The following is a 22,990-nucleotide window of genomic DNA, read 5'->3' as shown; positions in this document are numbered from 1 at the left end:
CCCTGGACCCCCTCCTTTGTGACGGGTGTGCCCCTGCCAGGACCCGTGCGATCCCGCCCCCGCGCGCGCGCCGGAGCAGTAAAAGGGACCGCGTGACGCCATCGCGGCGCGACTCCATCTTTGTCAGTGAACAAAATGGCGCCGTACTGCGTGCTGGCGGCTCGGCTTAGGGTGAGCGGCGGCGCCGGGCGGGAGGGGCACCGGGCCGGGCGGGCGGCGGGCGCCGCGGCAGAGACAAGGGTACTGCACGCCAGGCAGCCGGGAGTGCGGCCCCCCGCAGCCTCCGGGCTGGGCTGGGCCGTCCCCGTCTCCGCGTGTAGGTCAGCGTGTCCCCTGCGCGGCCCCGCGCCCCGTTTCTATGGCGATGGCGGGGAGGCTGCGTTGGCGGTGGCGCGGCCGCTGCCCGGGCCCTGGGGCAGGGCGTCTCCCGCCGCTGGGCCCGGCCGTCCGTCAAGGTGAGCGCAAGGTGACCGGAGTGGCGGGGACGCGGCCTTGGCGCCGCCGCCGCCTCCTCGCTCGCACAGACCCCGCGGCGCTGGGCCGGGACCGTGGTCAGAGCCCCGGGCCCAGCGGGGCGGAGAACCCGTGGGCGCGGGGCCTAGCGGTGAAATAAAAAGCCTTTTCCCGGGGCATGCATTTTTCTTTCCTCATCTTCAATTGCTTCCCCTTATCAGTGTGGGGCAGCACAAGGTGACTTCTTGTTTTGGCTACTTGGCTTCAAAAATCCTATTTTTAATATGAACGGGGACTTCCGGGTGACAAAGGTACCAGGGTCTCTATATCAACGGGACCTAGGAAGGCTGGAAAAGCAGATGGGACAGGCGTACAAACTGCTCTTATTTTCCAGGGTGGTAATAACGTGTCTCATAGGTCTTCTCTGTCATGACCTCTAAAACTCACATTTGCCTGTAATATGAACTTGCCACAGAGATTCCCTTCCTTGAGAGATTGCTGTGTTTAATATGTAGTCAATAATGAAGTTTTCATAATTTTTTAAAACCTGGAAGGCAAATATCACGTGCAGTAATTTTTTTTAGGGCTGCTAACAGGGATATGGTTGCCCCCCTTAGTGTAGAGCATGTGATAAGGGCAGGCAGTGTAACTTCTCAGTTTGCCACTTTTGACCTTGACCAATGTGTTCCCTTTTCTTAGGGAGCCAAAGTAAGAGCTTGTTTGGCTCTTAGTATTCTGAAAGTACTTTGTGAATCTTAATTCTGTTTTTTTATTACTTTCTTACTTTAGTGGTAGATATTTTAGGAAAGTATAGCTTTTTTTTTTTTTTTATTTAAGAAAAAGTCACAGAATAGCACCATTTCAAATATAACTTGGTATATTTGTTCTTAATTGTTAAGTAGCTTCTAGTTTGTACTTTGAACAGAAATGACTACTCATAAAATAAAGGCAAGTCTTTTATTAGGGTAATTAATTGGTTCTCATTTTGTGGTGTGACATTGCATGAGAACGAGCAGTCATTTGCTAAAAATAAAGTGGTATAATGTAAAACAAAGGCTGTGCTGGCACAGTCAGGATGAGGAATTTAGTATTCTGGGAGATTGTCTTCTATTACCAGGCTCAGGATGCATGTTTTCTTCCCCCTCCCCCTGGTGAAGGACTAAATCTGTGATGGTAATCAGATATGCTTTTAGGTGATCTCTTTAGGAGGCAATATTTTTTTGCCCCTGTGTAGCTGTCTAGAGGTTAATGAATATGAGCATCATCTTGCCAATCACTGTGATAGTGCCAGCGTTGACCATGGCACATGTTATTAACATTGGTTCTACCCACCTCCTGTCCTGGAACTGTTTTGGAACTGGGGCTGCACAGAAAGCTTCCATCTGAGGGAAATAAATCGGAATTAGCCTGATTTGGTCTGAATGTCCTATTTAAAGCACAGTTCTAATAGCCTGAAAGGGTCAAGATCTTTCTCCTGCCTATGTGAGGTGATGCTTTTAGTAGCATTCCATTTTTCGAGCCACGTTGGCTGAGGATTCACTTAAAGAGAGGAGTGTAAAACTCTAAATTGCCTGAAATATCAGTCGTTTATTGAAGGCATCATAGGTAAGTACTGAAATTATGTATGAGTAGCTTTGTGTATGCTGGCAGAAATCAGTGTTGGCCTGGGCTAAACTGGTCTTCAGAACCATAATTTTGGTTGCTCTTTGGAGGTGGGTCTAGAAAATTAGACTGCATTTACAATTTGATTATACCACTCTGCTTTTCTTTTTAGGCTGAATCATGGTGAATGTTGGAAACTTGGCCAGAGTTCGTAGATCAGGGAGGATGAGAAAAAATGGTATTTTGGGTTTCAGCTGGGATTTCTAGGACCAGTTTCCCAGACAGGAGTGTACATAATGTGGTTGCTACTCTTTTGAACGTAAACTTTTGCTTACTGGACTTGTCTGCCTTATTGACTGCGAAAGTGCAAGTTAGTTTCTGAATTCAGACTCCTTTTGCATCTGGACCATTCACTGTATTGAGCTAAATGTGAGATAGCTAGGTTAAAATCTGTAAAGAGAAATGTTGGCTTCCTGACAGAGACTTCAAAAATAATGACCCATTTCATAGGCTGGCTTTCTTGTGTCTTTTAAGGAAGCTTTTCACCTGGTAAAATACCAGTAGACTTAGGAGCCCTGTAATGATTATTGCCATTTCTTTTACTGAAATCTGAACACAGACATTCATGCTGGGATGATGGATTCAATGCCACGTAAGAGGAGATCACTTGGCAGCTGTTTGGTCAGCCTGGAAATTCCTGGATAAAAGGGAAAATGTATAGATTACTGGCTGCCTGCTTCCCTTGGCTGTTGGTTGCAAGGTGCTTCTCACTAAGTAAAAAAGCACCATGGAAGCCCCTCAATGCATTACTACATTGCCTCTCCCTCTGGGAAGAGGGAGGGGGAATGAAGCTGGGAACTGTTAGGCTTGTGACTTTTCCCTTATCTTGCAGTTCTGCCAAGATTTAAGTTCTGCCAAGTTCTATTTCTGAGGATGCAATGGATAAAAAGCCAGGCAGAGAGAATAGACAAGTGTGATGAGTGATATACTGTGGATTCTTTCTGAGGAGAGATCAGACTTTTGAACCAGCCAGTGTATGCTGTTACTTGGTCGTGGTGGTGGAGCCTCAGGCTTGCTGGATGTCAACATGAGAACAACCATATTGAATCAAATTAACTCCCAACAGAGTAGAGATATGGGATTAGATTTACATCCCAGTAAAATGAAGATAACACTTTTTTAATAGGTGCCTTTTAAAAGTCTTATGTAGACAAAAGTGATTCTCTAGTCTCCTGAAACTGATTGACCTGGGTGATGATTTTCCCCCAGTCTTACTGGCCATTACAGAAACACACCTTTGGTTTTCCAGACTTCTCTTGCCAATTTCCATGTCCAGACAGAATCCCTCACCTTAAACACGCTCCCTTCCTGCTTCTGGTAGCCTGCAGTTATGGTCAAGCAGAAGTCCATTACTTTGTAGTGCTAATTCTGTGAGTACCAGCTGAGTATTTATTTAGTATTTGAATAAATACTACATTTCATTGTGCTGTTTCGTGAAGTAAAAAGATACATAGGCATGTATGTTCAACTGAAAGGATTTTATCTCAATTTTGTTTGAAAACTTTCTTTGTACCTCTTTTTGGAGACCTTGCTTCAGATTCTTATTATAATCAGCTTTGGTCTCAGGCAAGACTAGGATGCTATGAAGCATTAAATTACTTTAATTTACATATCTGTTATTCTGTATGATGAAGTAAAAATAAATTACTGCATTAAACCAAAATACATTTCCTGGTCTGGGCAAGAAATTATTTTTCCGTGAACAGTGATTAAATCCCTCAGTGTTTTTTCCAGCCACTTCAGCAGTTGGAGACTTTCACGAGACAGTGGATATCTTGTGAGGTAAAGACATTTTCACAGCATTGATCGTGCTGGGTAAATGCTTAAGTTGGGGGGAAAAAAGGCAGAACAAAGCAAACATAAAAGTTACATGGCTAGTAGGTAAAGTTCAGCTTTACCTAGTAGGTATGTTAAACAATGAAAAGCTGGATGGTGTTTGATTTGGTTTGGTGTTGGGTTTTTTTTTCCTGGTGGAAGAACAAAACGTCTCAAGTCTGACACCTGTGACAAGTTCTGGAAGCTCTAAGCTTAAAGTGCAGTACAGTGAAATGGGTTTCCCTTGCACTCCTGGAGGAGCAGTGCCCTCTTTGTACCACCAGGTTCACATTCTTCAGATATTCTTTCATGAAAGTGGTGTGCAGCTGCTGTAGGTGTGTACTGCTCCTACCAAAAGCTGTGTGTGTAATGACTTAGGATCGTTTGGTAAAAATGCAAACGGCACCCTTACTGCTGGTGTGCTGGCTAGTGTGATCTCACCTAGCTTTCCTGAACTTCTTATTGTGAAATATGCGAACAAACGTTATCGAAAGGACAATAAAACAAGAGACTTGGCTAAAAATTGGTGATATCTCATTGATTGTGATTATTTTGGGCAATGTTCTCAATGCTGTTTTCTTGTTTTCAACAAGAAAATTGGAAAAAATATTGACAAGGAAACATTAAAGTGCTTGAACAGATCTAAAGAATTGTCTGGTATTTTTGATAACACAAAACCAGTGGTAGGTATGATGATTGTGTTCTGCACAAAGAATATTTGCTGATTTACAATCATACACACAAAAGGGGTGTTTAGTGCAATACCACTGTGTTTATTAACCTGCACTTATCAAAACCTTGTAACGCTGGAGTAGAGGATGAACAGAAAAAATGGGATTTAGATTAGTGTTTAATTCTGGAGGAGGAAGAACTCTGAACTCTTGTCTGCAGTCTGTTTCCAGACTTCTAATGCTGATGACTGAGACTTTCAAAGGATGTAAGAAATGCATGTGCCAAATCCTTGGAAGTTTTCATGGAGGCTGCCCTCTGACTCAGTTTTCAAAGCTGCCTGAGAGCTTTTAGCCCTGGGCACTGACCTGTCTGTTTCAGGTCAGGTACCTCACCATAGCCTGCCCTTCTCCTGTGTTCCAGGAAACTGTCTCACTGTGGAGGCTGCCAAGTGAAATTGGGGCTTTTTTTTCATGGTGTTTTCTGTTTATGTGTTCAGGTCGCAGTATGGTTCACCTGTTGTGCAGTTAACTCACCTGTAGGGTAAGTGCAAGGCTTTTCTCAGTGGAAAGGTGAGGGTGCTGCTGTGAGAGTGAGGTAAACAGCACCTTGATCTGTGCAGCCAGGTTGGTGAAGCTGATGCGTTTTTTTTTCTCCATCTTACCTCTCTCCTCCTCTGTGTTACATTGTAGGTCAGGCTTGTACATCCAAGTCTCTCTAGCTAGGGTTGAAACATAGTTCCCCTTGTGTGGAAATACAGTAAACTTTATAACAGTATGCAGGGACCCTGCCTAGGAAACTTAGTATGTGATGGTGGAACAGAGGGGTGTCTACTCAGACCCATGCAGTGTCACCTTGAATGTCAGGTCAATGCCAGTGAGCAAATACCAACCTAGGGTTAGCTTGCTTTGGAAATGACGTCGGTTCTTCTCCACCGTGGCTCTGATATGTCAGGAGTGTAGCAAACTGGTGTTTAAGAATTGTTTCAGCATTGCCTGAAAGCAGATTTCTCTCTTGAAAGCATAAGGCATCTGGTGCCTTAAACAGAAATGTAAAATAATGTAGTAAATGCTACCTGTTCTGGGTAACCTGGTGTCTCACTGTTTAACATAATACACGGTATTGTATGATCAAATGTTCATCAGGTGTCTTTAAAACCTTTGCAATTTTTCTGTTCCTCAGGCTGCAAAATCCCAGTAACAAAAACTGAAAAACACTTGGTTTATTGATATGTTACAGGAATTCTGTAAGGTTCCAGTGCTAATACTCTCCTTTTTTTCAGCATGCCTTGAATAGTGGGATACGACGCTACCATGTTTCTCCTGCCCTGTGCCAGCGGGCCAAGGTGGCCATGAGCCACTTTGAACCTAATGAATACATAAATTATGAAAAGCTGGAGAAAAACATCAACATTGTCCGTAAAAGGTAAGAGTGGAGAAGGGAAGAAGGGAGGGGTCAATGTGTTGAATTTAGCTCTGCAGTGACAGGAGAGGAGAAAAAAAAGTCATGGGGCCCTGGCATAGGTAATGTTTACTAGGGAGAACAGCTTTGAGCAATGGCAGTTGTCAGTGTATTGAAGCATGAGTTGTAATGTCTCCACGTAGTAGCGGGGCACTGCGCAAGGGTTGAAGGTTATGATGAAGCATTGCAACATGCAGAGAACCAGGCCAATGCAGAGGAGGTTCTAGAAAGGACTCTGTCCTCTTTGTTTAATGCCCTCATTGGGGAGTCTTCACATTGGCCCTTGCCCCTTTCTTGGGCAGCAGCATGTGGGCAGTGGTCATTATAGGATAATGCTTCTGTGCACTGTGAATATTCTCAACAGTTAATGTTCTCCTATGTTCTGCTGTTAAGCATGGAAAAGAGGACTAGGAATTTGTAGCATATGTAAATGTAGTGACCTTAATCTGCTGATAGAGGCTTGTGTGCCTGTTAAGTTCATTCCTGCTCCACTTACCTTGGCAGTGGTTTGTATGACATGTCCTTTGGTTTTTGCATCCTTTGTTAAATGTGGTAGTTCTCATTTCAGGTTGTTGTCTCAACTTAGCTACTACCCAGAAGATCATACTACTGACATAAATAGATTCCTCAGCTGATACAGCTGCAGGATGAAAGGTCTGAGGTCACAAAATTCCACTTAGTTGTACTTGCTTGCTGTGGGATCTGGTATTTGTGAATTGAGTCTGACCTCTGGATCACCTCCACATTTGCAGTCCTGAAGTATAACTCAAGAAATTAGCAGAGTCAATGCTTCTTTTATAGTATAGGAAGATTAGAAAAGAAAGCATAAAATGACACAAATTGATATACTTTTGAACTTTCTGAACTGAACCATTTAGCCATGTACCAGTTGATATTTTAGTGCTGTAAGAAAAGCATACAGGTTTCTGTATGTTAGAAGGTCTTAACAGTCTGAGCAATATAAGGAAGTGTTCTGTTACATGCTTAAAAGGGCAAATGTTGAAGTACACAAGATACAGATACTAAAATTATTCTCCCCAGGCTTGACCGCCCCCTGACCTTGTCAGAGAAGATTGTATATGGACACCTGGATGACCCAGCAAAACAGGAGATTGAGCGGGGCAAGACCTATCTGCGCTTACGGCCAGACCGTGTGGCCATGCAGGATGCCACAGCTCAGATGGCAATGCTACAGTTCATCAGCAGTGGGCTGCCAAAAGTGGCTGTGCCTTCCACAATCCACTGTGATCACCTCATCGAAGCCCAGTCAGGTGGTGAAAAGGATCTTCGAAGAGCTAAGGTCACTGTTGCAGAAACTTAACTTCTGTCTGCTTGAAAACCTCCTTACAGTTGAAGGAAGAGCTTATTTTAATTTTTTTTCCCGGAGGACAGCCATGAGTCAGATATGGTAACAGATTGTGGTGGTCAGCTCTGTAGATAGGTGAGATGCACCAAATAAACAGAGAAAGTGGATCTTTGGGAATTTCTCAGCTGAGATTCATCCATTACATGATTTAAAGGACCATGAATGTAGGAAAAGCTAGTCTTAAGCTGTTAATGATGGAAGGCCAGATCATGTATGTGTTCTGGAGAGAGAAGATGTTTCAGCTAAAGGAAGAGAAACGATCTATTTCAAAGGGGAAAAAAAAAAAGGAAGACAGATTACTCTGTGTTGCAGTATGGCAGTGTGAAAAACTTACTGAACATGCCTGCATTGCACTGGTGTATCCTGTGAGGGGGAGGCAAGTAGTTAGTTTCCCAAAGCATTTGCTAGTGATTCTCTGAAGAGCAGTAACTGAAGCATGTGCGGCTTTCAGGGCTCGTGTGTGTAAAAGCACCGAGGATGTTGGTTTTTATTTGGGAATTTCAAAGTCTTGTTTGTTCAAATAGTGATTCACTCCCTTTTTTAAATTTCTCACTCACTGTTTTACTGCTTATTCGTCCCCAAAGGGGCTTCTGTAATATACAGACACGTTCATCTCTGTCCTACATACCATGATGCATCTGCCAAGGAAATCTTGTCAGAGCCAGGAGGAATTGCACCTTGAATATTGATACCAGAATTTACAAACAGTGAACAGGGGTCAGCTGCATTTTAAGATTTTAGTCCATATCTATTCTCAGAAACTCATGGTGTTGAAGTAACTGCTTCTGACTTTCTCCTTCAGGCCACAGTAAGGCAACTTATACCACTCTGAGTGAATTTGGGGAGTTCTTGCTCTGCTTCTCTTAGTCCTAAGTTGTGCCATTAAGAATTTGAGACTTACTAAATCAGACAGTTTCTTTTCTCCCATTCACCTCCTGTCTTCCCCTTTCCCCTATTCCTGCATTTGTTCTCCACAGTGCAATTTTATTCACTGCAACCCCGAGCTGTGTCCCTCCTTTGCCATCCACTCTGAGCAGAGCAAGTAAAGGTCCTGCTGCCTTCTGACTGGGTTCTGCTGCTGCCAGTTGGCACACAATGAATGCTGGCAGGCCAGAGGGTGGTTTGGATTTGCTCCTGGCACATCAGCATGCTTTACTGGGGGAAGGATGCACAAACAGTGAAGTGACCCGACTCCCAGTGGAAAATGAGGCTTAAAGAACTGCTGCTGCCTCATGGGAAACTTCAGCAAATGTGTGCTGAGACAATTCTTCCATTATCTTGTTTCCCCTTTCCCTTTATTCTGAAGCTTAGCTGCATGAGAACAGTCCTTAAGAAACTCCTCCTAGTGCTTATCTTATCTCCTCTGCCACTCCTCTGCCAAGAAATATCAGGACATAATAGTGTCATGCTTCCTTGGCAACCGTGGTTTTTCTCACAAGCAATTTTCACGGTGTGACCTCCACCAATAATGGTGATAGTGCAGCAAGAAAGGCAGCATTGTGTAAGTCTTAAACAGGGGACTTGGTAGAATGAGAAATGACACTCACCAACTCCCCTGGTAGCAAGCAACTTCCAGTTGCATTTCTTAATCTGTAAAAATAAAGCCAAAATACTTATCTAAGAGGTTTGAAATGTCTCCAAAGCATCTGTAAAGGAAAAGGAACACCTGGTAGAGAAGGAAGTAGGGGCTAGAATAAGTGAGGGAGACAAGTTAAAAGAAACCCCTAAGATAGAAAAAATTAGCAGAGCATTTTTAAATACCTTTTGGCAGGGTATTCTTTATTGGCTGTTGCTGTTCAGAATTAGAAACTAAAAAAGATGCTTTTAGTAGAGCTACAGGTGGGATGGAATTAAATGGCCTGTTACAACGGTGTGTCAAATGGTCTTAGTTCCTTTTGCTTTTAAAAGTGTTGTGCACCTCCCTCCAGCTGTAGCAAAACTCTGGAGCAAACTACAGACAGGCGTGTGAGGGAAGGGAATGTGTTTGAATGAGCTTTTGATGTATGGAAGAACAAAATGTGTTACTAATGCTCTGTGTTTCCCTGTGTGAACAGGACATAAACCAGGAGGTGTACAACTTTCTAGCAACGGCTGGTGCCAAGTACGGAGTAGGATTCTGGAAACCTGGGTCGGGAATCATTCACCAGGTAAAGTGTGTGTGTGTTTGCAATCTTTGAACATGCAGTGGCTCTTTTTATGGTGAAGAGAGAACTTAAGTGCAAACCCTTAAAGAATTTCACCAGCTGAGGGAAACAACTTGCTTTCCTCAAGGCAGGCGAGGTTTCTTACTTGCTCTCTCTGTTAGCTTGACAACAGTGGTGTTTTTTTAAAGGTTATTTTGGTCAAACTGTAACCTGATGTGTGATTAGGTAGTGCCAACAGCATGCCACGTGAATCACAGAAGCTTGAAATACCTTAACTGCTTGTGGGCTGGCTCCTCTTAGTACAATTGGAACAGTAAGGTGATGCCATCAAGCTGGTTCCATGGGGTTAATGTGAATTGCTTTCGGTGCTAAGGAGAGCAGCCCCGGTAACATACTTTTTTTTAGGGTTATTATGTATGCATTTGCTTCCATAAAACCCAGGAGAGTATATGAGGACACCTAACTTTTAAGTACTTAAGCATGGCAACACATAACCAGTTGCTATGTGAATTTGAATAAAATGCAGAACAGTTTCCAAGTCTGAGATTCTCTTGTTATTGCACTTGGATCTAAAATGAGTGTGACTGTCCTAAGATAACTTACCACTTAACGAGGCTTTTTTTTTTTTTAAAAAACAAACACCTCTGTCAGGATTTCCCTAACTTGCTTGTGATTGATTTACTTTGTGGGTCCAGTAGTCATTTTTCATTGTTCCTCTGAGTCTCAGGCAGTAAAAGTTGAAGAGCAGAATGAAGCAAAAGTGGAGAGGAGAATGGATGACTGGTAAGCATCCTGTCAGCAGGCAACTTGTGACAAGAGTCAAGAACTCTCTCCTATGTTTTCTTAGCTACAAAATGAGTTACTAAGGTTACCTTAGCTTAATGCGATGCAACAGGTGAACTCTTCAAAAGGTTATGGGAACATCTCAGGTCATTTGTGCTGTGGAACCACTTGTGACATCTGTCACACGGCAACATAGCTCTGTGCAGTGGCTACCAGCTTTCTTGTGGCTGACTTTGGATGGAGAAAATTGGTCATGTTGCATAACTTCAGAGTCCAACTCTGGCAAAGCGAGGCCTTGAAAGTGACCTTTCTCCCACAAATGTATTAATGTGAGCCACAAACCAGTGAAGCTGAAAGTTGTAAAAGCAAAGCCATGGTCTTTTTAATTAAGGATCACCTTAGTTCTGTTCAAGCTCTTCTGTGATGTGTGTGCTGTGAGTTCTGTGGTACTCAGAGAGGCTGTCCTTAGCATTGGTGTGGCACATATGCAATGAGAAGTTCATCAGCTTGAGTTCTCCACTATGTTGCTACCACAGAAAAGATTTTTTTTTTTTTTTTTTCATTAAGTAACCATTTTGTGGGTTTGTTGGTAGTTGAAAAGTCTTGCACGGAATCACTAACAGCAATAAGGGAAGGGCAGCCTCTTGGTGAGGGATTCTTCTGTGTGATTGGGTTTTGCCTGGCATCATGAACTGGAGGAGCCTATTGGTATTCTACTGCTATGGGAGCATAAAGGTGATGGAAGGTCTTTATATATCCAGCCTAGCATCGGATAAGTGAACTGACTTGCTCAGCAGTTTATTAAGGGTGTGGAGACTATGGAATAGACTCCTGAGCCTTAACAAAGGCTAACTAAGGTGGCACCTTAGCAAAAGCCTAAACTGGAGGGAAGTATTCTTCTAATGAAAAAAATAAGAGATTGTTTTCTAATTTTTTTTTTATTATCCTGGGACAAGCAAGAATCCTGAGGCTGAGACTTGGTACCTTGTGCTGTCCTTACATTCTCCACAAGGAGTTTGAAACAGAAGAGAATTTCCAATCCAAACCAAATTCAATTACTTTCTTTTACTGAAATCTACAAATACAAACTGATCTTATCTCTTGTTCTTGTCTTCTTTCCGATTGTCTTCCCCCTCCTTTCCCAACAAACAAGCAAGCAAACAATCCATTTTTATTTTCAGATCATTCTGGAGAACTACTCCTACCCTGGAGTTATGCTGATTGGCACAGATTCACACACCCCAAACGGAGGTGGCTTGGGAGGAATCTGCATTGGTGTGGGTGGAGCTGATGCCGTGGATGTCATGGCAGGAATCCCTTGGGAGCTCAAATGCCCAAAGGTAGGAGCACAAAGAATACCAATCTTCGATGTGAAGGGTGGGATGTGTAAGGAACATTGATTTTCAACCACTGTATATATAAGGCACAATATACCATTGCAATCTGAAAGGAATATACCCCACAGGAGAACTATATACCATTACCTTTCTGAAAGGAAGTGACGTCAGTATTTTTTTCCCCCCCATTAATGTTGCTCAGGTTATTGGTGTAAAACTGACTGGCAAGCTCTCAGGTTGGACTTCTCCTAAAGATGTGATCCTGAAAGTGGCTGGCATCCTCACTGTCAAGGGTGGAACAGGCGCCATCATTGAATACCACGGGCCGGGTGTGGATTCAATCTCTTGCACAGGTAAGACAACACAAATCTCTTACCTGAGAGGAGTGGTGTTGGAGCTGAGTGCTGAGTGTTGGAGGCTGAGAAGGGAATCAGGCAAGAAGGACTAAATGTTCTCCCTTAGCCTGGCCCGGTGATTCATACGCTGCTAACTGGGAGAGTTGGGTGAGCATGGTGTAACACAACAGCACTCCCTCTCAGTGAAAAAGTGGCTTCTCTCCATTAAATCTTCTTGTGACTTTAAGAACATGGGATAGTTAATTGCGAAGAATCCTGTAAGATGGTACATCAGGATAAGAGTAAGGGTGGAGGTATTCCAGTATATACTTAAGAAGATGGAGATGCCAGAGATAAAGGATGACATTTTCATTTCAGCCTAAAATATGCTGTGAATAGAAAAAAGAAACAGGTTAAAGGGAGTATATGTGTGACAGCTGCTAAACAAAAAGCTTTTTAGAAAAGGGAGGTGGGCAGAGGATAGACCAGAAAGAAGCAGTTTATAACATGCAGTCATATACTAGCTAATTGTGGGTCTTGGGTGCCGAATCTGAACCAGCAAAAATTGCAGTTCTCTGTAATGTGCTAGCTAAGATCAAATTACAAGAAATACCTCTTCCTTTGGCTTGAAGCACAGCCTTCAAGCTGGACTTCTCTTAATTTGCCTGACTTGGCTACAACTTGGAATATTTGGTTTTACAAACTCAGAGCAATTAGGGATTTTTCCTCTGTGAAATCAGAGGACCTTGACCTGTGGTATCTGTTCCTAGCTTGTTAGTTGTAAGGCAGCAGCTTCTACGATTTCATTGCTGTGTCCTTGAAAGGCATGGGTGATCCCAGTGCAGTGAGCAAACATTTGGGGTTATTTTACTGTGTTCTGTCACTGGAAGCATTTTATTCAACCCATTACATTTCTCACAAATGTCTGGCTCCTCCATCCAGTAAAGATAAATTAGATGGTAGGGAGGGACAGGGCACCCATTACAGGTAGCAGAGACACTGCTCACTGCTGTAAATGTATTTAGTGCTCAGTGCAGATGGGGGTTCCCTGTCATCCCTTCCAGTATCTGCAAGAATCAGTATGACTTTCAGCTCCTTCCTTGCAGAAAAATCTGGTTGCAGGCACTGTATCAATCAGAATTATTAGAGGCTGAGCCAGCCATTACATTGCCAGCATGTCCTCTCAACTGTGGATTTACGTGGGAAATGCCGTGATCCCTCTTGGCTTTGCTGTCTTTTCCATGTACTGACTTCTGGACAATTGGATGGCCTTGGACTTTCTTACTGACCCCATGGTCGCTTCTCCCACTTCTCTAGGAATGGCAACAATCTGTAACATGGGGGCTGAAATTGGAGCTACCACATCAATCTTCCCGTACAATGCACGCATGAAGAAATACTTGGGCAAGACTGGGCGAGCTGGTAAGAGGGGTTGGGGGTTGAAGTGGGTAGAAGTATGGGTTCAAGTGAAGGTGTGTTCTGGGAGCAGTATCTTCCTATAGTGGTGTCTGATGTGACTTCTGACCTCATGTGGTCCTGTAGGTCATCTGCTACAAGTAGAGAGCCTGTAGATAAAGTGGCTGGGGAAGTAAATGGTGGACCCCCCATGTTTAGCTTTTCCAAACTTTTTCTTTTCTCTCACATTTGCTGCACTTTTCAGATTCCCCTTCTTTGTTATTCCAGATATAGCTGCACTTGCAGAAGAATTCAAGCAACACTTGGTACCAGATTCTGGTTGTCATTATGACCAGGTGATAGAAATCAACCTCAGTGAGGTAAGGCCTTCTTTCTTCTTGCCATCTTGGATGTTGTGACATGACTCTGCTTTGTGTGAATGAGGACCAAGCTGGGAGTTGGATGTAATACCCCTGGCACTGTACTAGAACATGTAAAATACACTCAGGTCTGCTTCACTGACAGCTTGTGCTCCAGTGTTCGTGTAGGAGAATCCTTTTTAAACAGCTTCCAGATAGAGCTATGAAAGGAATTGATTTGCTGCTGTGTTTTGGGGTTATTCTTTGCTACTCTAATTTCTGACTTTGTCACTGTTTCTTAAAGCTGAAACCACATATCAATGGACCTTTCACACCAGACCTGGCGCACCCTGTGTCAGATATTGGTGCTGTGGCAGAAAAGGAGGGCTGGCCTGTTGATATCAGAGTTGGTGGGTAGCATTTGCTCTTTCCTCTGCCTTCATACTTGTGGCATAAATGTTGCTGTCTTGGGATCCAGTCTTTTCATTGCTGCTGTATGTCCTTTGACTTCGGTGCAGTGTCATGTCTTCACGGCCATATTTGCTGGAAAGACTAGTGACTGCCTAGACCAGGTGTTTAGGATGAGATCAGGGATAGTAGGAGAGATTTTAATCTCGAGAAGCAGACCAGGTTTTTTTCCATTTTCAAAACTTTTGAATGTTTGGGTTGACAGGAATGATACCTGTTGAAGAGCACTTCAGTTAAAAGTCTGCACCATGGATTTGTCTGTTGCAGAGATCTGTCAGGAGCATGATTGTCAGCTCTCCCAGCTGTTGGCTGTTGAGCTCTCAGGACATAGTGAAGTTAGTACTTTCTGTCCTAAAGAGCAGGCTTGGAAATTCACTTGGAATACTCACTTTTGGGATGGTAACCTGTGGGTTGGCTTCTCAACTTTTGCTCACTGGGGGAATGAAAGGAATGGAAATACATTGTAAAGCCACATCCTGGGTGAGAAATGTATTATTCAACGGTGTTACAAATGGGATACAGTTACAGCAGCTGTAACTGAAAGAGAATTTATATTTTGCTGGTTAGCACCTGTCAGGATTGTACAGTATTCATATGTGGTATTCATATGTGGTATTCATACTGTAACAAAGCATGCTTGCTTTTCATCATTTCCTCCATTTCTTGCCATTTTGGTTTGAAATCTTTTCTGTCTGTGGAACAATACCTCTCTCTGGTAATTTGCATAACCAAAGTGCAAGTAAGTAACACTCAGATCTTGTAAAACAATAACCAGAATAGTGACAAGGTAGTGTGTTTGTGCAACCTCCAAAGCTGGACAAGGGATCGCTTGTGACCACAGTATATTGCTGGATGGCTTGGCAGTGTTAGTACCTGAAACCCTTTCAGATACCTTGTCAGCAGAAAAGGTGGTTGTTCCTTGTTTTTTCTGCAGAGAGACAGGTCAGGGAGAAGCTTCCTAATACCGGGGCTACAGTAACCACCTCTCTTTTCTGTCAAACACCACAGGCTTGATTGGCAGCTGCACCAACTCCAGCTATGAGGACATGGGACGCTCTGCAGCTGTGGCAAAACAGGCACTAGCGCATGGATTGAAGTGCAAATCAAAGTTCACAATCACACCAGGTTCAGAGCAGATCCGTGCCACCATTGAAAGAGATGGTTATGTGAGTATGCCTGCTCTTTACGCTTCCAAACAGTAAGGGTTAAATTCTTCAAGACAGCACTCAAGGGTCCTGAGGTGATAATGGAAACCTCTCAAACTTTGTCTTCACTTATTGCTGGAGGCACAATTACTGATGTAGTGACTAGCCTTGTGCTACTGTGCTTGTGGGTCCCGCCATCACCTTGACAGTGTTTTGATCTGATATTTTTACTACCTGAGCGTAACAGGATTAGAACTGAACAGAGCTAAGACAGCTAAGACTGAGGCCCTGAGGAGAAAACAGTATGCACAGCAAGGGATGCCTCATGCTCCTGGGATTCTGTAGGTGGCCATGGCTGACAAAGGCCTGCAATCCAGTTTTCTCATTTAAGAACAGTTTAGGAAGTGAGCAAGCTATTTTGTTGGAGGGTGATTCCCAATTTGGACAAAACTTATGGCAAAACTCATATTTGATTTGAAAGAAATGTTTTTGTAGAGGAACCATTACCTACTTTCTTCCCTTTTCTGGCAGAAAATGATGTTTTAATTATTTTTCTATTTAGTAAATGTTAGATGCTGTCACAGCATGGGGACCAAGTCTTCACATGTGGATATGCCCAGCCAATACTTAATGCCTCCTCCAACCAAGTCCACAATCATGCCTTTCTTTAACAGCTCCCCCCTTAACTGGGTCATTTGCTGAGTGGACTGAGCAGGCACACGCATTTGCCTGCGCTGTGGCCAGTTCTGTCCTTACATGGACAGGAAGTCTGTAGGATATTAATCAGACCAGACACTGCCCTTCAGTCAAATATCTGCAAGTAGCTGGATTGCTCAAGTTGAAGCAGGTAGAGAATGGGAACATCGTGGCAAGTCATCCTATGCTCTTCCCTACTGTTAACTTATACCCTTACTGAGGTCAAACACCATATATTTATAAAAGTGACTCAAAACAAACAAGGAGAATTTTTTCATGCTTGGTGCTTTTTGTTAGTGTCTGCTTCCCCTGAAAGAGCAACCCCAGAAACTTATTCCAGATTTTCTAACCAGTAACAAAGTTGTTCTCTGCCCCCAGGCGAAAATCCTGCGAGAAGTTGGAGGGCTGGTTCTTGCCAACGCTTGTGGCCCATGCATTGGCCAGTGGGACAGGTAAAGTGAAAGACAGACTTCATCCTAGCTTTGTGTCTTTTAGCTCTTAAAGTGCTCTGTGAAGCCAAATGTGACTGTAAATACAGCACACTGGGAATGAAATGTTTAAAAACCCATTGTCCATAGCTGTCTGATATGCACTGGAGGAGGAGAAAAGAAAGACTGCAGATTTATATTGAGCCTTTAAATGAATGAAGCTGCACAATGGACACACGTTCTGGAGGCATTTTATAGTAGGCAAAAAATGGGAAAAGAGATTCGTTGTCTCTGAGAGGGTGGACTAGAGGTTGTATGGTCCTTTTAAAATAGGAAAAATAAATTGGTCCAACTTCAATCATTGCAGTAGCCAGAAGAAAAATTCCCAATAGAAGGGATGGGAGACACATTCTCATGTGGCTTTGTCACTGCTGATGGTGGGCTATCCAAAGGCAATGTACTTAGTTAGTTGTTTAGACAGTTCAACAGTGCTGTGAAAACTACTCCAAGAATCAGTGACTTGGGTTTGCACTGTACTTTGTTTTGAATCTTTGCTTAAGGAAGAAAACGTGTCCAGGCACCAGTTCATGTTCCTGCCAAAAGCAGGCTGGGGGATTTTAGCAGTGAGACATCTAGAAGCAGTATCCCATTTAGATCTGATGAGCATGTTTGCTTCTTTCACAGGAAGGACATCAAGAAAGGAGAGAAAAACACAATAGTTACGTCCTACAACCGGAATTTCACGGGTCGCAATGATGCCAATCCAGAGACTCATGCATTTGTGACCTCTCCAGAGGTAAGAAACAGCCAGATGAGGGGCCATGGAATAGGTAGGGTGCCTTGGGAATCAATTCTTGTGCCTACAGGAGAGGCCCAGTGTGGCTTGATTAGTAGCTTGGCTGCTGGCTTTGAGACTATTAGACTTAGGACTTTCAAATGAAGAGATGGGGGTAGAATACACCTTTAAATTTGTCACTTTTTCTTTCAGATCGTCACAGCCCTGTCCATTGCTGGCACTCTAAAATTTAACCCTGAGACAGATTACCTGACAGGAGCAGATGGGAAGAAGTTTAAACTAGAGGCACCTGATGCAGATGAGCTGCCCAAGCTGGTAACTGCTCGGTCTGGAGGCGGAGGGAGGAAAGGCCTGACAGTAGCAGCGTTTTATGTGTACTGAGAGAACTTTCATGCACTGACCTCTTCCTTGATGTGCAGTGTTACAGCTAGAATGGGGGCAGTTGCCTGTATTGACTTGTTCTCTTATGTGCTGTTGGGGATGGCTGAGGCTGATGATTTTCCTTTTTTCTTTGGAAGGAGTTTGACCCAGGCCAGGACACCTATCAGTACCCTCCCAAGGATGGCAGTGGGCAGCACGTGGATGTGAGCCCCACCAGCCAGCGCCTCCAGCTTCTTGAGCCCTTTGATAAGTGGGATGGCAAGGATCTAGAAGACATGCTGATCCTCATCAAGGTCAGGAACCAAGTGGGGGGATGCCAGCTGTGACAGGTCTGCTCGAACAGAGGTTTGCACAGAAGCTGCTAAAAGCTTTGGATGTGCCTTTGAGCTGTCTCTGATTCCCTCCCCTACAATCACATTGTTATGGAAAGTGAACCAAGGGTCTTCCTGCTTGAGAGGTGTTTCCTTTTGATACTTCTTTCTGTTATAACTAAGACTCCTCTCCTTTGGGCTGGTGGTTAGCTAATACCATGAAAAATGAAGCTTGTTATAGCATGTAATACGATCCTGTCCATACCATGCAGTCTACAGAATTTGTCCCAGTTATAACCTGCAGCAGAAAGGTGGATGGGTTCTTTAATTAGCATCTTTAATAACTGACTGTTCTAAGATGTATTTTGTCTGAAATGGGGTCACTGGGAACTTCTCGTCCATCACTATGCATGTTGTCTTCCCACTTTATAGAAATTACTTCATAATAAAATATTGCAATTTGGTCTTTTAATGGAGATGGGTTTCTCCTCTCTGCCTGAGGTGAGTTAGGAGGATGAAAACTTCAGTTAATACAGTGATGGGTTGTGAAATGCAGTCCCTTAGGAACTGACCTTTGGGAACACTGATTTGGCAGAGTTGCAGGTACTCCCAAGGGCCATACTGAGCTGTGCTTAAGTTTTGGACAAGGCAACTCCTTTGCAAGCACTTTGAGACCTACCAATTGGAAGGCCATTATCTCTGGTTAGAAATTCTGTTCTTACAAGCTGAGAAGGCTTATGTGCAGTTTAGAAACTTAGAGGATAACACTTGGCATCTTGCTGAAGTCCCCCAACAGGGAGGCTGAGCTGTAGGAGGAAGAGCTTAGTTGCTTTTTGTACTTGAAAAACCTGCTGCTGAGTGAAGTGAGGACATGGCAGATGTCATGGCTAAGCTAATTTTTGTAATTTATCCTTTGGAACAAGGCTGTTCTTCCTACCCAACACAGGCAGAATGACCACTGTTTTCTGCCTCAGGAGTGCCTTGATTCTTTAACAAATGCGCTTGTCTTGGGTTTGTGCCTTTTAAAAGAGAGGTGATGATCACAGAGTGGGTAAGATTGGATGGGACCACAGTGGGTCATCTGTCCAACCTCCCTGCTCATGCAGGGCCATCCTAGAACATATTGCACAGGATTGTGTCCAGACAGTTCTTGAATATCTCCAGTGAGAGAGACTCCAGAACCTCTCTGGGCAATCTGTTCCAGTGCATGGTCACCTGTGCAGTAAAGAAGTTCTTCCTCATGTTCAGGTGGAACTTCCTGTGCGCCAGTTTCTGCCCATTGCCTCTTGTCCTATTGCTTGGCACCAGTGAGAAGAGCCTGGCCCCATCCTCTGGACACCCTCCCTTCAGATACTGATGGGCATTGATGAGGTCCCCCTCAGTTGTCTCTTCTCGAGGCTGAACAGGAGATGCTCTAGTCCCTTTAATCATCTCTGTTGCCCTCCATTGGACCCACTCCAGGAGTTCCATGTCACTTGTACTGAGGAGCCCAGAACTGGACACAGCACTCCAGATGTGGCCTCACTAGGCTGAGTGGAGGAGCAGGATCACCTCCCTTGACCTGCTGGCAGTGCTCTTCCTAGTGCACCTCAGGATACTGCTGCCACAGGGGCACACTGCAGGCTCAGGGATAACTTTTTGTCCACAGGATCCTCAGGCCCTTCTTTGCAGAGCTGCTTTCCAGCAGGTTGGCCCCCAGCCTATGCTGGTGCATGGGATTATTCTTGCCCCAGGTGCAGGACCCTGCATTTGCCTTTAGTGAACTTCAGACAGTTCTTCTCTGCTCACTTCTCTGACCCGTTGAGGTCCTTCTGAAGGGCTGCACAGCCCTCTGGAGTATCGACCACTCCCCCCAATTAATGCTTCACAATTAAAAGTGCTGAGGAAGGGTCAAGTACGCTGCTCCATCCTAAGATGTTCTTCTCTTGTACTACCCTTTAGGTAAAAGGGAAATGCACCACTGATCATATTTCTGCAGCCGGCCCGTGGCTTAAATTCCGTGGCCACCTGGACAACATCTCCAACAACCTGCTCATTGGTGCCATCAACATTGAAAATGGCAAAGCCAACTCTGTGAGGAATGCATTAACCCAGGAGTTTGGCCCAGTCCCAGACACAGCCCGTTACTACAAGGTGAGACGTTCCCCTGACACATCTATTTTAAGAGGACGTTTACACTTTGGGCAGTGTGTGCCAAGAATGAGGATCTCTCCCTCCTGCTCTCAAGTAACAGCAGCTGTGAATTCCCTTAGCACTGAGGCTTTTTCTTGGTACTTACTCTGATGATTGCAGTTCCTGTAGGAGATTCAGTCCCTACCTGATAGGGGGAAGAGGGAGGAGGATCCCATGACTCTGAGGTGACCAGAAATCATAAACAAAAGAGGAAGAACTCCTTTAGGCTCTGCACACCTCACAAGGCATGGGTGTTATTAGGCTGTAACTAAATCTTGCCTCCTGGAATGTTTCATCTGTGACTAGTCTAATGTTTAAACAAGTTATAATCTTATCCCCTTTATTCTTTAACACTTGGCTTTGAATCTCAAGAAATGTCCTTTTGCCCTCTGGACAACTTGGCAGTTGTCTCAGATTGGCTCTTCCCGGAGAGAGAAGTTAAAATTTTCCATATCCCTTCCAGAAGTAGAGCAGAGATCTTGGCTGGTGCGAATATTGGTCTGGCACAGCACCATGGAAGGAGAGGTGGCAGGAAAAGGAAAGAAAGTATTTGCTCTGGATCCCAAGGGCAATCCTCCTTGGATGGCAGTGCCTAACTACTGTGAAGCACTTAATTCCTTTATTTCTCTCCTTTCTTAGAATTGAAGGGAGCCTTCTGGGAGAAGGTGTCATAGCACAGCAATGTCAGTGTAATGTTCCAATTAGATGTGTGGGTGGATATTTATTGTTAATTCCTCATTTGTGTGGCAGCAAAAATGTAAATCTGTGCCTTTTGTCACAGAAAATGGGTGTCAAATGGGCAGTTATTGGGGATGAAAACTATGGTGAAGGATCAAGCCGGGAGCATGCAGCATTGGAGCCACGTCACTTGGGAGGCAGGGTCATCATCACCAAGAGCTTTGCCAGGATCCACGGTGAGTCACACTTCCCCTGTGGTGTGTGTAAACAGGATGTGTTTGGTTTGAGTGGAAGCAGTTTACCTTGTCCTAGGGCTCAACACCTACAGGCATGAACCTTACCTGCTGACAGATGGCAGGGTCCCTCCTGTCAGGAGTCCTGTTACATATCTAGTTAGATATGCCACAAACAGAGGATATGCTGATCTTGCTACAAAGATAATTTTGCTGGAATGCTACTCTGAGAAGCGCTGTGCAGCCAGAAGGTAATCCTGCTTCCCTGCAGTGGGGTGTGACGAGTGGTTGGTGGTTTGTTCTCTGCAGAAACCAACCTGAAGAAGCAAGGTCTGTTGCCTCTCACTTTCGCTGATCCAGCAGACTACAACAAGATCCATCCTGTGGACAAGCTAAGCATTGTGGGGCTGAAAGACTTTGCACCTGGAAAGGTAACCGTCCAATGTCTTGTCATGCACTTGTGGGCAGGGATGTGCCACTGATGGGAACAGTGGTGAGCTGCGTGCTTGTGAGGCAGCACTGGCACTGGTGGGCAGTGCAAGCTCCCAGCCAGGCAAGACACAGTGGCCTGGGGGGCTACAGGGCAGGTCAGAATCAGACTGTTGTTCTGAATGGTGATGAGATACCCTTGTATGATACTATGAATTTCTGGACTTGTTGGCTTAAGCATGAGTGTTCCCTACAAGGAACTGCACCCTCACTTTTTATGTTAAGACCTGCCGTGAGCTACAATTTTCCCTTTTCAGCCCTTTAAAAACATGTAGGAATTTTCCTGTGAGAAACTTCAGATAACTTGCTCCCTTGAAAGAGAAGGGAGGGTTAAATAAAAACTGTCTTCTTCCTTTAGCCTCTGAAATGCATCATCAAACATCCCAATGGGAGCCAAGAAACAATCATGCTGAACCACACCTTCAATGAGTCGCAGATCGAGTGGTTTCAGGCTGGCAGTGCCCTGAACAGAATGAAGGAGCTGCAGCAGAAATCAAGCTAAGTGCGCACAAGGCCCCGGTGCACTGGACTCGATTCAGCTTTGGCATTTTCATGAAAGTGCAATTCCATGCCTACTGTTGGAATAAATGTCTGATCAAATGTAACCATAGCTTCCTTTTTGTTATGGTACTTCCTCTTCACTGACACTATGAAAAGGGAGTGCAGCTAGGCTTACTTTCATCTTTTAAGTTCCCCGGCTCCCTTTTTCTATTTTGGCTCAGTTTCAGTTGTCCCACAGTTATTTATATTTGGAAATAACCAGCTAGGGTGGGTTTGTCTGCTCAGTTGGTTGTTTTCTGCCCATTCACTTTACTGATGGCTAAAGACTTAAAATGAAAATAAAGAATGTGACCATCTCTTCTGCCATGTGTTATTGTATTCATCATCCTCATCCCTGTCACTGTTGCTGTGAGGGTGGGAAAGAATTTCTTGTAAATTATGGCTATATGGAGGGGAAAAAAAACAACAACAAAACAACAAACCACAACAAACACTAACTCCACAGGGTAAAAAAAAGAGCCCTCACAGCTGTCTTGCACTGTTTAGCCTACTGCAGGCTCCACTCGTGGCCATCACCACCTTCCCCACTACCTTCCTGTGCATTGCAAATCAGTACCACTACTGCAGCAATGACAAACTTGCAAGAGCACCTGATGTATCTGCCCTCCCACCACTGGGCACTAAATTAGTTTCCTCAAGCACAGCTTGTAACAGGAGACAGATGTTGAGGAGTCTCTTCAGGAGAACTGCACACAAAGCCATGTAGCTCCCATCTCACTGCACTCCTGGGACCTCTGACCCTGTGAAATGGGAGCTGAGCTAAACAGCTTCTTGGAGGTACTGGAACTGTTTTCTTCCCCTGTTCTGGCACTACCCCAGAACAGCCTGTGTGGAAGCTCCTCACTTGTTTCAC

The 22,990-nt window shown here is 44.3% G+C and overlaps 1 protein-coding gene across 1 annotated transcript; it reads left to right on the top strand.

Moving 5' to 3' along the window:
• The first annotated feature begins 31 nt into the window (after positions 1-31).
• ACO2 (aconitase 2) lies at positions 32-22,438 on the top strand. Its single transcript, XM_051784213.1, has 18 exons — positions 32-171; positions 5,882-6,024; positions 7,102-7,360; positions 9,481-9,573; positions 11,535-11,693; positions 11,893-12,043; positions 13,343-13,447; positions 13,709-13,800; positions 14,084-14,189; positions 15,256-15,413; positions 16,467-16,540; positions 17,201-17,312; positions 17,505-17,627; positions 17,831-17,986; positions 19,946-20,137; positions 20,958-21,090; positions 21,397-21,518; positions 21,935-22,438. The coding sequence occupies exons 1-18, from the start codon at positions 136-138 to the stop codon at positions 22,076-22,078; spliced, it is 2,358 nt and encodes a 785-aa protein (XP_051640173.1). The 5' UTR covers positions 32-135; the 3' UTR covers positions 22,079-22,438.
• Positions 22,439-22,990: the final 552 nt, after the last annotated feature.

Source organism: Manacus candei, unplaced genomic scaffold, assembly GCF_025592945.1.
Source record: "Manacus candei isolate 608988 ecotype Guabito, Panama unplaced genomic scaffold, ASM2559294v1 h1tg000018l, whole genome shotgun sequence".
Lineage (NCBI taxonomy): Eukaryota > Metazoa > Chordata > Aves > Passeriformes > Pipridae > Manacus > Manacus candei.
The sequence above is the reverse complement of the archived record's forward strand: the minus strand, read 5'-3'. Positions and strand labels throughout refer to the sequence as shown.

Excerpts from the sequence above, each read along its gene's own strand:
- ACO2 (XM_051784213.1), top strand. The coding sequence starts at position 136 with ATGGCGCCGTACTGCGTGCTGGCGGCTCGGCTTAGG. Across the intron at positions 172-5,881 it reads TGCTGGCGGCTCGGCTTAGG|CATGCCTTGAATAGTGGGAT; the intron begins GTGAGCGGCGGC and ends CCTTTTTTTCAG. Across the intron at positions 11,694-11,892 it reads GGGAGCTCAAATGCCCAAAG|GTTATTGGTGTAAAACTGAC; the intron begins GTAGGAGCACAA and ends AATGTTGCTCAG.